This window comes from Manis javanica, chromosome 8, assembly GCF_040802235.1.
Source record: "Manis javanica isolate MJ-LG chromosome 8, MJ_LKY, whole genome shotgun sequence".
Taxonomy (NCBI): domain Eukaryota; kingdom Metazoa; phylum Chordata; class Mammalia; order Pholidota; family Manidae; genus Manis; species Manis javanica.
The window spans coordinates 104,075,698-104,091,840 of NC_133163.1; the positions used below are offsets into that span (position 1 = coordinate 104,075,698).

At 36.0% G+C, this 16,143-nt stretch overlaps 1 protein-coding gene across 1 annotated transcript in view; it reads left to right on the forward strand.

The window, feature by feature from the left end:
- UNC13C (unc-13 homolog C) overlaps nt 1-16,143 on the forward strand; it is a 539,874-nt gene that overhangs the window by 415,907 nt on the left and 107,824 nt on the right. Inside the window, exons 20-22 of the mRNA XM_073211882.1 lie at nt 5,061-5,157; nt 5,833-5,976; nt 13,122-13,199. Coding sequence (XP_073067983.1) covers nt 5,061-5,157; nt 5,833-5,976; nt 13,122-13,199 — 319 coding nt within the window. The remainder of the gene's footprint in view (nt 1-5,060; nt 5,158-5,832; nt 5,977-13,121; nt 13,200-16,143) is intronic.

Here is a 16,143-nt window from a genome sequence, read left to right on the forward strand (position 1 = left end):
AAATGGGAGGAGGACCTGAAAAGACATTTTTCCAAAGAAAAAATACAAATGATCAACAGACATATGAAAAGATGCTCCACATTGCTAATCATCAGGGAAATGTCAATCAAGCTATAGTGAAATAACACCTCACACCAGTTAGAATGGTCACTATCTAAAAGAAAGAAATAACTAGTGTTAGCAATGATGTGAAGAAAAGGGTACTCTCTTACGCTGTTGGTTGGAATGTAAATTGGTTGCAGCCACTGTGGAAAGCAGTATAGAGGTTCCTCAAAAACTAAAAAAAGAAATATCATAGGACCCAGTAATTCCACTTCTAGGAATTTACTTAAAGAAAACAAAATCTATTTGAAAAGAGTATGCAACCCTGTGTTTATTGCCACATTACTTACAATAGCCCAGATATGGAAGTGACCAAAATATCCCTCAATAGATGAGTGAATAAAGAAGATGTGGTACATATTCACCCATAAAAAAGAATGATATCCTGACATTTACAATAACATGGATGGACCTAGAAGGTGTTAATGTCAAATGTCATGAGTTCAGGGGAGACAGAAAAAAAACCATGTGATTTCACTTATTAGTGGAATATAAAACAAAACAAAATGAACAAAATAGCAGTAGACTCACAGACACTGAGAAGTGAATGGTGGTTACCATGGGGAAGAGGTTAGAATGGGTGAATGGGGAGTATTTGGGTGATGGAGGGGAACAAAAATTCTCAATGATAATGTAAGTTGGTCACAGGGACAGGAGTACAGTGTAGATAATACAGCCAGTGATCCTTTAACATCTTTCTATGTTGACAGATAGTAACTGCACTGGTTGGGGTGCATATTTAATAATGAGGGTAACTAGTGAACCACTGTGTTGCATGCTTGAAACTCATGTAAGACTGCATATCAACTGTACTTCAAAAAAATGTAATAGAAAAAAAGAGAAGTATAAATTTTAAAAAAGAAATTAGGACTGTAATAGATGGACTTAATAGCAGATTATACATAGCAGAAGAAAGGTCAAAAATAACTGGAAGATAAGTTTGGAGAAAATATCTATATAAAAACATAGAAACAAAAAGTGCAAGATATAGAAAAAAATAGAACAGATATATGGGATAAATTGTGAAGATCCAGTGTACAAAGAATTGAATGCCAGAAATGGAGAAAGAAGAAAGAATAGTACCAGAGCAATGTTTGGAAAGATACTGGGTGTGGATTTTGCAAAACTGATGAAAACCATGAAGCCACACATCAAAAATTTCTATAAATCCTAAGCAGGATAAGTGCAAGGAAACTCCCTGTAGGTAAATCATAGGAAACTGCTTAAAAGCAAAAAGAAGAAAATCTTTAAATGTATTGGGGTCAAGGAAGCAAAGACAATTCACCTTTAGAGGAGCAATATATAATACTGATGGCTGATTATTCAATAGGAGTGATTGAAACCAGAATACAATGCAAGGATATCTTTTAGTGCTGACAGAAAATAACTAACAACTTAGAATTCTACAAGTGTCAAGAACATCTCTCAAAAATAAAGACACAACTGAGAAGCTAAAATAACTCATTTCCAGCAGAATCTCACCAATAACATGTGCTATAATAGACATTCTTCAGACAGAAAATGACTCAAGGTAAAAATACAGTAATGTAGTAAAGAATAAAAAATCATTAGAAAATTTAAAGAGTACATTTAAAATATTTTAGTTATTTTAAAAATAATTTCTATAGAATAAAATATACAGAGAATTGAAATGCAAGATAGCATTAGCATGAAAAGGTAGAAGAGTGATGAATGGAGTTAATATGTTATAAGATCCTTGAGTTGTTTAGAAAGTGTAAAATTTCTCTAGTGTGTCATGGATGTGTGTTACAGTATATAATGGAACCTCTTACGGTGTAACATGGCACTGTGCATCAATAAGATAATGAGGGGGAGGAGAATAAAAAAAACAAAACAAAACAAAAGTTAAACCTTAAAGGCAAGAAAGGAGAATGAAAAGAAGAAAGATCAGGCAGAAAATTTAGGGGAAAGCAAGATGATAGAAAATAATAATTGAAAGAAAACTTATGTAGCTACACAAATATTAGACAAAATAGACTTTAAGATAAATATTTTCAGAGAATAGTTCATGGTATTAAATGAACAATTCAGTAAGAAGTTATGTCAGTCCTAAATTTTATTTATCATAACTTAGCAAAATGTATAAAGCAAAAATTGTGAGGTATAAAGGGGCAATTTCAAAAAAAGTATACTTAGAGATTATAGTCTCAGCTACTGACTGAAGAATCAAACAAAAAAAGTCAATAAGAACAATGAAGTTTCAACAACATGAATGACACACACTTAGAGATATTTATCCATCTATATTTATGTCTATCTGCTCACCCAGAGGTTCCATAATGTTTCATAGACATTGTTTACACACACACATATACAACATGTCTACAATTTATAACCAACAATGACAACATACACAATGGTATCAGATGCACATGGTATATTTACCAAAACATGCTATCTGCTGGACCATAAAACAAGTCTAGTGAATTTTAAAAGATTGAAACATATATTGTTTGTTCTTGGATCACTGTGGAATTAAGCCAGAAATCAGCTTCAAAAAGATAATTAGAACTTCACCAGAGAGGGAAATTAAGCAGAACACTCTAAACAATTCAGTAGTCAAAAATAAATTACAGTGTAAATTGCAAAGCTTTTTGGATTAAGTGCTAACAAAACATGGCATATTGAAACTTGTAAATTGCAGCTAAAACAGGAAATAGAGAAAATTTTATAGCTCTAACTCTATACAAAGAAGGAAAATGGGTATACACATCAATAAATATCAGAAGAAATGGTATTAAATTTTTCTGCCAAATTAAGCCAAAAGTTTAAGAAAGAAAATAATCAGTATGACCTGGAAGAAAAATAAAATAGAAAATTTTAAATAGGAGAAATTATAAAACCAACAGCTGGTTTTTTTAATGAATAAAATAAAAAAACCTTAAGGAGGCCAATGGAAAAAAAAAGGGTGTCAGAAATTATCATTCTCAGGAAAGGATATCTTTAAAGATCCTACAGATAAAAAATTATAAAAAGTATGAATGCCAATACCCTTATAAGTTAGACAAAATATTTTTGTTTATTATATATGTATAAATAAATATATAACTTATTAAGCTGATACAAGAAAAAAGTTAAAATCTGAATAGGCGCATAACTATTTTAAAATTTGAATCCTTGATTAAAAATCATGTCACAACTGAATTCCAGGCTAAGATGGCTCCAAATGGCATTCTTAGAATGGTTCAAGGAAGAATATCACCAGTATTTCACAAAATGTTCCAGAGAAGGATGGAATACTTCTCAAATTATTTTTTGAGGTCAGCATATCCTCACTACTCACACCTGTTGAGAACATGGCAGATAAGAATAATTACAGGCCAATTTCTCTCTGAACATAGTTTAAAAAAATGAACTCAAATGAAATATTAGCCAGTAGAATGCAGTGGTTTATAAAAAGATTGATGTAACATGACTAAGGGGAATTTATTCCTGGAATATGAGATTAGTTAAACATTTTGAAAGCAATGAATGCAATTCACCACACTTAAAGAATGAAGGAGAAAACCCCTACAATAATTATACTACAGACAGAACAATAATTTGATAAGATATAACAGCAATTTATTATCAAAATCTCCCAGAAGTCAAGAATAGGAGGGAATTATCTTAATCTTATAAATGACACTGCCTTACAAAAAAAAAACCTATACAAACATGCTTATGGATAAAATTTTGAAAGTTTCCCCCAAGATCAATAATGAGACTAATAGTTGATAACATTACTTTTACTTAGCAGTGTCCTAGAAGTCCTAGGCAGTACAATAAGACAGGAAAGGGATAGAAAAATACAATGATTGTAAAAGCATATAATGATATTGTCAGTATTTACATAGGACATAATTTTGCATCTAGAAAATCTGAGAGAAACTATAGGAAAATTAATAGAACTTAAAAAGTGAGTGTAGTGAGTCTGTGAAAAAGTACATTGAACTTCTATATAATAGCCACAAACAATTAGAAAATTACATAGAAATAATACCATCTAAATGGCATTAAAACCATGAGAAAAATATGCCTTTATCCAGGCAACTATAAAATATTACTGAGGGAAATCTAAGAGGAACTAAATAAAATACACAATGTTCCTGAAAAAGATGCAGTATTATAAAGATAGTGGTTCTCTCCCTACATTACTTTCAGGTTCCATGCAATCCCATAAAAATTCTAGCAGGTATTTTTGTGCAAATTGAAAAGTTCATTTAAAAAAGGTATGTAGACATGCACAGGGATAAAAACAGCTGACGCAACTTGAAGAGAACTGTACTATCAGTTATTAAGACTTATTCAAAAGATGCAGTTATTAAGAGTGTGGCATTAGTGCATCACAAATAGATGATGGAGCAAAATAGTCCAGAGGCAAACCCACACATTGGCTGTCACCACATTTATATCAATGATGCCAGTTCAAGGCAGTGGGGGAAAGGATAATCTTCTAAATTAAATGGTGTCAGACAATTGCACATCATTGGAAAAAAGAACTTTGAAATTTAGAGCATTCACACCAAACTGGAGATGGATTGTAGATCATAAGCAGTCAAAGGTGAGCACCCAGGACCAGTTGCAGGAGACTAGCTGGTATGGAGGGAAGCCTGGTGGTAAAGCGCTAAGAAGAATATGGCATGATGGGGCATATAGCATGCAAGGTCTACACTTTACAGGATCGTAAACTGTAAAGGGAATTATAGAGTGGGAACTGGGAACTAAGCTTATTTGAGGCAGCTTGGGAAGAGGCAGCGAAAAGAGAGATTAAAGGTAAAAAGAGGGGTATGTATTAATGAAGTAAAACTAACGGTCTCTGAGGAAGCTGAACTGGGAAAAGAGAGTGAAAAGAGATGTGGGTTCTGAATGACTCTCATCTAAGAAAAGAGCAGTGTTCCGTGTTGATTATGTGCAAATGAGACCTTTTGTAGTATGTAACATTACTATCTTTTTAGGTGGTTCGAGCCTTTTGTCATGCAGTGGCTAGATGAAAATGAAGACCTGTCAATGGAGTTCCTCTATGGAGCACTGGGAAGGGACAAAAAAGACGGAGTGAGTTTAAATCACTTTAGATTGCTAATGTCAGGATTCATTCGCACTGTTCGCTTTCAAGCTAATGGGAATTGTTAGACTTATGGTTATTAATTAAGGTTCATTTTAATCTTCTAATGATCAAAATAAATTTAAAACACAATTTTAAAGGGCTGGTAGTAACCCTAGGCTTAAGTTGCTTAAATTTTAAAAAAAAAAACATTTTGCCCCAATAGTCTTTACTTCTTTTTTTTTTATAGTCTTTACTTCTTGAATTGGTCTGAATCTACAAATGCAGTAAGCTTGTACAAAACTTGTCCTGGCCCCTTTCCAGGACTCCAACATTAGGAGCAGTCACCCTCCCAATCCCATAGGAGTGATTAAAAAGTCTTGAGCTACAACTTTCTAAACCATCCTAACACCTATAGGGAATGACAAATAAAAACCAGTCCCTCAATTTAGCAATGGAGAAACCAATTAAGAGTGGCCTGATCCATGATACTAGTTCCACTACATTTTCCAGAAAAGTAGATTTATGATTTTTTAAATGGGTAAGCATTTTATTAGCAGGAAATAAGGGTATATGATATAAAGGTGCATGAAATAGGAGATTCAATTGTTTGTGTGAAATAGTGAAGACTCTCCACAGTCCCTCTAACGTGCTTCTTGGGATGGCTTCACCCTCTCCCCCCACAGTTCCAGCAGACATCCGATCACGCCCTCTTCTCTTGTTCTGTGGTTGATGTCTTTGCTCAGCTTAATCAGAGTTTTGAGATTATTAAGAAACTGGAATGCCCTAATCCTGAAGCATTATCTCACTTAATGAGAAGATTTGCAAAGGTAAGTTAAATGGAACGAATCCTTTATGTTCTAGGACTGTGGCATATTAGTTTTCTGCACACAACCTGAAATATGCCATTGTTCATAGTATTAGTCTTCTCTGATATGACTACGCCAATTCAATTTCTAATTCTCATACTAATAGGTTCAGTTCTTTCCAAGTTTGTCATCTACTTTCTGCATTTCTTGTTTCTTAAATGTCGCTTTATTGTCTTTAAAAATTTATTTTTTATTCATATTGATGACTCAGTCACTTGTAATTGAAGAGAATGCCATGGTAGCCAAATTATTTCTGTTTCAAATGTGTTGCTTTCTGGCTGAAAATAAGCCTTGGCATTTCCTATTCAAAGTGTAAGTACTTTTTTAGCAGTCACTGTAGTACACTGAAAGGTATGTTGGACTTGGAATCATGATGACTGAGTTCTGATTTCAAATCAGCCAATACCTATAGGGTGAGTCTCAGCAGTTTCCTTTATTTTGGGGAATTTAGCTTCATTAGTTGACAGATTGATCTCAATCAACCAGATTTTCCTTAAGAACTCTTCCTCCTCATAGAGTCTAAAAGGGCTTGCAAAACACCTACTACTTTACCAAATGGTGTCAAAGGAAGTATAAGGAATTTAAAAATGCAGTCTTTGCCCTTCAGATCTTAAAAAAAAATCCATACAATAATCAAGACCATATGACATGGACTAATTCGACAATGGCAAGGAGAGGGACATAATCTGGTTTTGAGCATAGCAGGATCTCCAGTACGGTGAACAGAAGAACTGGTAAGAGATGAAATACACAAAGGTTTCATGGGAAAAGCAGGGCTCACTCAGCCTAAGAAGATGAAGTTAGAAAAGCATGCCAAGCCAGGGAACAGCAGGAAGAAAGGATGAGGAAAGCTGAGCACGACAGGTGACGAGCAGGAGGAACCCTGGTAGAGCAGACCTGGGCAGGAGGAAGCAGTGGGCAAGGCTGGGAAAGTAAGGGTGGGTCCAGACCTTGAAGAACTTGGCTCTCCAGGGTTAGCACTTTAGAGTTAATCTTTTGAGCAATCTAAGAACCACTGAACATTTGGACCAGGGTGGTGACATGGCAGCGTGGAGCCGGGGGATGAGCTGCACAGTCCTGTGTCCCACTACCCTGGAGTACGTCTGCTCGTGGGTCAGGTGATGGCGGAGGGCTCAGCCTATCGGCCAGCAGTGCCTACCTGGTTCCTCACTAGCATGTGTTACTAACCAGTTTAAGAAATGCAATCATGAATAAGCATAATTTCTGACTTCAAAAACTTACAATAGGAGGGCCAAATCTGTAAACTGACAAAGTCAAATGCTACAATATAATGCTATGTAGATATATATCTGACATGTTAAAATCAGACGATGCCAAAACTCAGTTAGATCATATAATATTTAAGATGTTGTGTTCATTTACTAGGGCTGCCATAATAAAATGGCACAGAATGATGGCTTAAACGGCAAACATTTGTTGTCTCACAGTTCCCAGAGGCTGGACGTCTGAGATCAAAGTGTTGGCAGGTTTGGATTCTTTCGCAGCCTCTCTGCTTGGCTTGCAGATGGCCGGCCGCTCACTGTGTCTCACACAGCCCCTTCTCTGTGCACACGCACCCCTGGTGTTCCAGTGTGCATCTGAATTTCTCTTCTTACAAAGACACTAGTCAGATTGGATTAAGGCCCACCCTAATGTTCTTATTTTAACTAAATTTCCTCTTTGAAGGTGCTATCTCCAAAGATAGTCACATTTGGAAATACTGGGGATTAGTGTTTCAACAGATGAATTTTGAGGGGTCACAATTCAGCCCATAACAGATGTATACATTTAACATACTACTGCTTTTTAACAACAGATACAAACACAGGAGTACATAATTTCATTTGCATTATCACAAAAAGTCTAAATTTCAGGTACTTTATGAATGGGAGGCTTGACCCTGTCTTCGGCTCTGACCCTTAGGGAGTTTAACCTTGGTTCACTGACAGGTAGACCAGGAAATGCTTCTTGTGGGAGACAGCATCTTTATGAACTGTGGTAGGATAGTTCACGCTGGGGTTACCAAGTAAACCAAGGAGATCTATGATTTAACACCCCAAAGCTTCCTTCCTGCTCACACAACATCACATATGGGATGGGTGACCCTACAGGGGAGCCTTTGCCAAAGATAAACAAAGACAGATACTACTCAACATGGTAAGGAGAGATTTTAATCAGTAATATACTATTGTAGTAGGCAGGAATCCAGAGTGAACTGGACTCAATTTTGGTTTGTACAGAGGTGATGAGGCATTTTAAAGAGAATGAGGGGTAGGGAGGGGGAAGGTCGGGGCTCAGGAGAGTCAGGAAGTTAAAAATTACAAAAAATGGGAAGGGGGAGTTAGTGGATGTGAAACCCATCTGGTTTTGCATGTGGTGCTTATGGAGGTCAGGCCCCCACCCTCGCACAAGGGCTGGGAGATGGGCCTGCCTCAGGGGTTGGCTGGAGCCAACAGTAAATCCCTTCGGCAGCCTGGGTCTTTCAGGCAGGCACTTTAAGGGGATCTAGGATCATCCCAGGGATGTGGCCTTGAGCTGTGAGAAACTATGTTGACTGTTTTGTTGAAGACTCGGCCTAGCTGAGAAGAGTGCTCAGAGAGGGTCCTGGCTGGAGTTCAGTCAAGGAGAGAATCTTGGTCACCCTCCACCATCCTGTGACTCGGGGGTTCTAGCTTGGGAGGTCCCCACAAAGAGAAAGCACAGGATTCTCGAAGACTGATGAACTATTGGACAGTTTGGCCCACACTGTTAAGAATCTTGAGTAGGCAAAGTAGTTGAACTTAGTAGAAAATGAGGAGCCAATGACGACTTTCAGGCAGACAAGCTGTCAACCTAAACAGCATGACATTATTATCTGCCACAAGTGTTTTGAACTACAGTCTTTATATCTGTTAATAGGAGGATAAAGTAACATATTACTTTAAAGGTAATAGCTAAGAATCATCTATTGGGATCATTTCTAGATAGGATTTCTTGATAATGATTGATTTTAATTTCCCAAAATGCTGAAATCTGCAGGAAATGCTGCTGCAGGAGAATTAGCCTTTAAAAATTCTCTAGGTAAGTCTTACTTTAACTCACAACTACATTTTGGGTAACTGCCAGGAAAAGAATGAAATGGGGTCATTAGGGATAATATTTTTAAAAGTGTGTCACATGCTATTCTTGGAACTCTGTAGGACTTATAGTGAAAGCTGGATCATATAAGAATTTAATCTCAGAGTTAATATATTTAGAAACATGCTGGTATAATTGCACATGATATTAGAATAGTAACTAGAATTCACCCTCAGAGTAGTCAGGTAGCAGGTTATGTAAAGTGGAGGGAGACATGGAGGCCCTCAGGGAAAGTAACAGGAAAGATGAACTTGGACTCCTAGGCCCTCTGTCCCTTAGTAGTTCTGACCTTTCTGCAGCTGTAAAGCTGAGCCCAGCCAGGATGAGCCTGCTAGGGTAACTATCAAATGGACTGGAGGGAAATTTAAAGGGGTGGGAGGTCACAAAGAGGGTCATATCAGACTCACACAAAGGAAAACACATGCTCTGAAGCAAAAAGAAAAGGATTAGCCTCCACGTGTCACTGAAGAAATGTGAGCTTATATTTGAACAATAAAAACCATTTTCAATTAAGTAGAATGTTTTTAATCCATGGAAATTCAATACTACCCAATTATTATCACAAGAAAAATGGGAAACATTTTCTCAGAAAGTAGAAATTGGTAATTTTCATTGAGAAATAAATTACTTTGTTGAAATGATTTTAAAAATCATAAAAATAACAGAAACACTGTGGTTAATATAAGTAGCTATTTCGCAGTAACTTCAGACTATTAGAGTTTGTTTTGTTTTATCAGATGTGACCATCATTCTTGAAAACCCTATCCTTCTTAGGATTGCGATCCTTGTATCAGAATATATTGAAATCATATTCTCTTCCTGGGATTGACATGATTTAAACTATCTCCCAGCAAGAAGACATATTAATGATATCTGCAGATATTTTAGAAGATTAAGCATTCTTAAGTGGGACTTAAAGGGATGATTTGTTCTTACTAAAGCATGTACACTATAAGACTGAATAAGGAAACAAATTTTTTAAATTTCAAGCAGGAACATTCAGGAGCTGTGATGAGTAGTAAAGTGGGCACTTGGGCAGTGGGCACTCCTATGGCTTTACTGTTGCCCTTAAAAAGTATGGGTAGTTTAATTTAAAGAGAAATTTAAAATAGTGATGTCTTTAGTATTACTTATAAACAAACCAACAAATACTGAGTTCTGACTCTGAATCTAGTTGTTTGCCAGGAGCTTGGAGATACTATGGTGAATGAAGCACAGATATTCTTTGTTCTGTGGGACCTAATCCTAATTTTAAAAAACAATAATGATAATTCATTGAATACCACTGTGTGCTAATCACTTTACATATATTGGCTTGCTTACTCTTTGCAAAAATTCATGAGATGGCAGGTACTGTTATTGTCCCTGATCTTTCAAATGGCAAAACAAACTCAGATATTTCAAGTAACTCAAAACAAGTCACCCAACTAGAATTGGTATGGCTGGAATGCTTTCAGCTACTGAGCTATACTATTTTTGCATTCTGGTGTCAATCAGAAATCAATTGGTAAGTTAAAGAGCAGAATCTCACCATTTATTTTTACCCTTTGGGCCAAACCTAGACTTCTATAAAGCACTGAATTGGCATTTCATATATCACTTAACAGATACTATTTTCTTCTTGTCCTCTGTGCTTGGGCCTAATACTGTTATGTTTCATGCATAAAATGTGACTGAAAAGATGAATTTTGAGCCAGGGTTCTTATCTTACTGATTGCAAGCGTAATACCCTAGATGGACTTACTGGTAGTGTTTACAGGATATTTAGCCCACTTCTACTAGCATAGCATTAACATGGGAGACCATAATGACTTAGAGTAATTGTCTGGCTATCCCACTCGATAACACTAGTAGCTCCATATCAAATCAGAGCACATTGAGGGTGGGAGATATTTTAGTGATCCTGTCTGATCCTTTAAATGCAGCAGAATCCCTCGCTTCACTGCCACAATCCCATTAGAACCTCATTTTATTTAATTTAATCTGGAGCTCTTTGCAGAGCATTTCCTTTGCAGCACCCATAAAATTGTCTGCACTTCACGATTACCTCTTCTTATGTACTGTGTTCTGTTACAGAGCATGATGCAAACAGCCCCTGTTAGGCTATTGATTGGCTCTTTCACTGTGCCTTCTCCATTTCTGAAGCCCACTATAGTCCCACAAAGATAAAATCATGACCTAAAGTCACATACTCAGAAGTCCTTTCTTCCAGGCCCTGGTTAGGTACTCCTTCCATCAACAGCTTCTCTCTAAAGAATTACCTCCATTCGACTATGCATTAGTTAAGGACTGTGGTTCTCAAACTCCACTTGCATCAATATCACCTAGAGACTTGTTACATTGCTGGGGCTCAACCCCAGAACTGCTGACTTCAGTAGGCCTCTGGGGTGGGAGCAAAGAATTTGCATTTGTAGTAAGTTCCCAGGTGGTGCTTATGATGCAGCTGGAGACCAGTCTTAGGTAGATATGTTGTAAGGAACTGCTTACTAGTATTACAGAACTAATGCCTGATAGCAATTTCATTTGTTGAATAAATTAGGAAGAAATCAAGGTACATGCACATTTTCATTCAGGTATACTGGTACATTAGCACATTAGTAAAGAAATGGATGTTATTGCAGTCAGTGTATCCACAACTCTTATGGACACTAGACCTTAAACCATATCCTACATGGCTGAGCACTTACCTTACCTGAAGTGCATAACCACTGGCATGTGTAGGCTAGTGGATGTGAACTCCTAGGATCAGCTGTCTCCAAGCAAGAATTCAAGACACTAGGGTTTTCCTACAAAGTAGTGTCAAGTGTTAGGCCATGAGGGACACCTTGAAAATATTCAGAAATGGATGTCTGGGTTCCCCTTCCCAACCCTTATCTAATGTAAGGTATAATCTTTGAGTTGCAACAGCCTCCTAAAGTCAGGCTTTGTTTGGTTTTTACAATATAGTGAAATTATTCTTACAGTTTACACTGTCATTAGAACCTGTAAATTGAGAGTATTGTTCATATGTACAAGTGAATTAGTACTCCTTAGGTAAGTCCTAAATTTTCAGCATTATGTCTAAAGTAAGGTTTGAACAGCTGCATTTGGAAGATACTTCAGTCTGATCTGCCATCTGTTGTCCTAGATTTATTGGTCTGCTGCTTGATAAGATTTTATATTTTCCAACACTGGCTTTCTATTTAAATTGGCACATATTATTGCCTTACTTTGTACCTCAACAAAATATCAGTTCTCTTTTTGCAAGTTATCCCTAATTTCGGGTTTTCATTGTGATTTTCAAAGTCTATAAAACAAGTTTATAGTAACATTAGGTGAATTCAGGCTTGCAGATTAAACATCTCTCCTTCAGCTTCACTCTTTAGCATGTCTCCGCAAGTTGATTTTGAGCCACAGAGAAAATTCAGATGAATATGATATACAAAAGAAGAAAATAAAAGCTTTTTCTTCCTTGCTTTTCTGTAAAAAGAGATGGCCTATGTCTCTTGTTATTGTTGCTTTTTCTTTTTCAAGAAAATCACAACCACATTTGACTCATAATTAAAGCTATGTAAGTAAAAACAGTAGGATGCAAACTCATCAATACATCTTGAATTAAAATAAAATATAACTAACAAATTTGTTCATTTCTCCTTGTTTTACATAATTAATGGAAATAAGGGTGTATCCTTGGGCTCAGAAAGAATTATTAGGTAGAGAAGGAAAACATGGAATTAGGATAAAAAGGACATAAAAAGGGAACTAATGATTAGGTGATATTTTTAGCAACTAATGAACCAGTAACTTAGTACATTGAGGGCAAATGTTTTGGCAAGGGTGTAGATTTAATCACTGTTATGACCCCTTTTCAGCTAAAAAAGACATGGAAAGTTTGCCTGACTCACATAAACCTGGATTTTGTATGTGTGTGTGTGTGTGTGTGTGCATGTGTGTGTGCATGTATGTGTATTTTTTAACCTGAATATACTTCACAATGTTTTTTTTCCTAGACTATCAATAAAGTACTGCTTCAGTATGCTGCAATTGTATCAAATGACTTCAGTTCATATTGTGATAAAGAAAGTGTGGTAAGTAAAATGTCTCTACTTTCCAGTACTCCTTAGCTGAGCTCCACTTCTTCAAACTAATAAATAGGCAAGAGAAACTGTTTTCTTTTTCATACAGGAAGATAGGAAATAGGGATCTTGAGATTGTTTGAAAACTCTAGTTAGTAGTTCTGAACTGGTTCCAATAGAGAGTTCAGAGAATGCCAGCCAGCTTGTGGTTGCCCGTGATGATAAGAAACAAGACTCATACAAACAACTGAAAACCCACATAATCATAAAACACCGGAGCTAAGAACCAGGAATTTAAAAGTTGTTTCTCGTTGATGCCAGCTAGTGTAGTTTGGGTACCAGTACCCAAATGAGTATGACTTAGTCTTTCAGTTCTCAAATCAATTGAGAAGGATGGCAGGAACGATACTGATTTCTATCCTGAATTATTAACTTAGGCTTTTGTTTTTTTGAATGACTGAGAAAATACTTATGAAATCCAAACCAGTATTGCAACTTAATAAAAGGCATAAAGAGAAGCAAGATAAAATAAACGAAGCAAGATGCGGAATGTCGTTTTTATAAAAGTATTATTTTATGGTAGAAGATGAAATCTTCCTTACTCACCATATGTAATATTTAGAAATATGTTGGTGACATTACAGGAATAAAAATAAAAAAACTGAAAAAAAAAAGGTATTAAAAAAGTCATAACTCGAATTTTTTAAAAAGAAACCAGTTTTTTTTTTTCCTCCCCCTCAAAAAGTCAGTTCCCACTGTCAGGCAAGTCCAAAGGAGATTTCTTGCTGAAACCTCATTGACCTCATGCTGACAACTCATTAAGATAAGTCAGTTCTAATAGTTCTTGATGATCCCAGAAAATGCTTCTTTCCCTTAAATTAATATGCTGTCCAGAAACTTTATTCAAACTCCAGATATCTCAGCAGTGATTTCTAATTGCCATCAATTAAAAATACTATTAATAGGCAAGATAAAGTATTTACTTATTAAAAGCATATATTTACATTTAAATTTATAATACCTTTAAAAAATATTAAAAACCAAAACAGTGCTAGATAATTTCAGAAGAGATTCTGATTTTGTTAGGGTAGCTAAATTGAAGATTTTGAAAGGTGCCTATGAATTACCAAGGTCAATTCCTGCCATTCAGAAAGGAAAATTAGCTTCAAAAGTCCCCAACACACTTCCACTTTATGTGCTAACATTCTATAGCATATTTTCTTTAAAAAAAGTTTAAAAAATCATAAACCAGTGTTTATTAATCTCGATTTTTCTTTATATTTCATACTTTTCAAAATAAATTTTTATAAAGAAAAACTATACTCTTGCAAATATTACAGCACAGGAACTTACTTTTCCTTTTCTCATTGCTTTTCTTTCCTAATTACTGATATCTTGTCCAGTTTTAGATTTTCATTCAAATGCCAAGTATTCTAGCTTTTCTATGAAAGAATATCAGTTAATTTCTTAGTTTATGCTGAGACAATGAAGGTCTTTTGTACATCTGTGTGTATACGTGTAACTATTGTTGCAGATTTCTTTCAATATCAAGAACACTGAAACTTTTTTTGTTGTTTTCTGAGTACATACATGGCAATAAACCTCTGTCATCTACAAATTGAGCTAGAAACTGTTAAAGCAAGTCAACCAGGATATTTTTCTCAGGAGACAGAATTAAAGACAGTTAAACAAAATGTCTGTTACAGAATAATATTTTTTCTAACTATGACGTTTGAAATTGGAAATGGGTCACAAGTTTCTTAATCCATTTTTACCGTACTCCAAAATATAGCAAAGCAACATTATCCAAATAAGAATTACTTGATTTTGAATATTTTTAAGAATCTGTTTAAACTCTGAAACATACTTTGGACATGTAGAAATGGCTATAGTCTGAACAGAACTTTCATATTCATTGTATTTTAAGTTCGTAACTTTGTTCCAGATTTAGATCAAATGAGATGCATTATGCTTTTTTAGGAGTGTAGCTCCAGAGCAAAGGATGTTTCTGGCGTTGGGCAAGTCCCCCCATGAAACCAGTGAAGCTGAAATAAGTCAAGGTAAACAGTAGGTTGGGAGAAATAATTTTTCTCACAGCTTGCTCAAATTCCCTAGCTAGGCTAGGCACTGTCCGCCTCTTGGCCACGGTTCACGCTCTGCAGCCTCAGTGAGCTCTCTAGCTCCTGCCCACCCCTTCCAGAAGGAACTCTATTGGTGAGTCTTGGTGACTGGCAGATGCCAGACCAATTATGCGCCAGGATTGGAGGGGCCCAGAGATGGCCATCCTCTCTCCACCCCTCGCCCCAGAGGCTGTGGGAAGCTGCCCCAGCTATTGGTATGTAAATAGACTGAGGCTAGGCAGGCGATTCTGAAAATTCTGTCATTTACCCCACAGGGGAAAAGCTTGAATATACAAATAAAAACATTACAACTTGACCTCAAACATAGTTTATTTTATCTAGCAAAACTCTTCAACAAATAATACTTCCGAATTAGGTTCATGTTCCTTTTACTGTTGGTGGTGGTGTTTGTTTTTCATGTTTTTCATTTACTACAGAAGTGTTTAAAGTAAAAGCTGTTTCCTGATTAGGTTTAAGGTAGATGTGTGTAGTTCAGTTCTCAGTAGTGATTTCATAAACTGATTCCATACAATTGAAATTCAAACAGTTCACAGTTGGGGAAGGCTTAATCAAAGAGGAAAGTCTAATATTTATTTTCCCTCTCAATAACTGAATCTCTTTTTTATGTGTAGCCTTACTTGGGATCCATAGCAGTCCATGCCAAGTGAGCCCAAGAGTCTATGTTCCTTCTGTGTCTTCGTAGCACTTTTCCATTGGAAATAATTATATTAAGAAGGCTTAGGAGTTGGATTCCATTTATAAAGCTGGTACTGAAGTACCATTATGTGTGCCAAAAAAGATAAGTTTTAATGTTAGAATCAAATAATCTACCCACC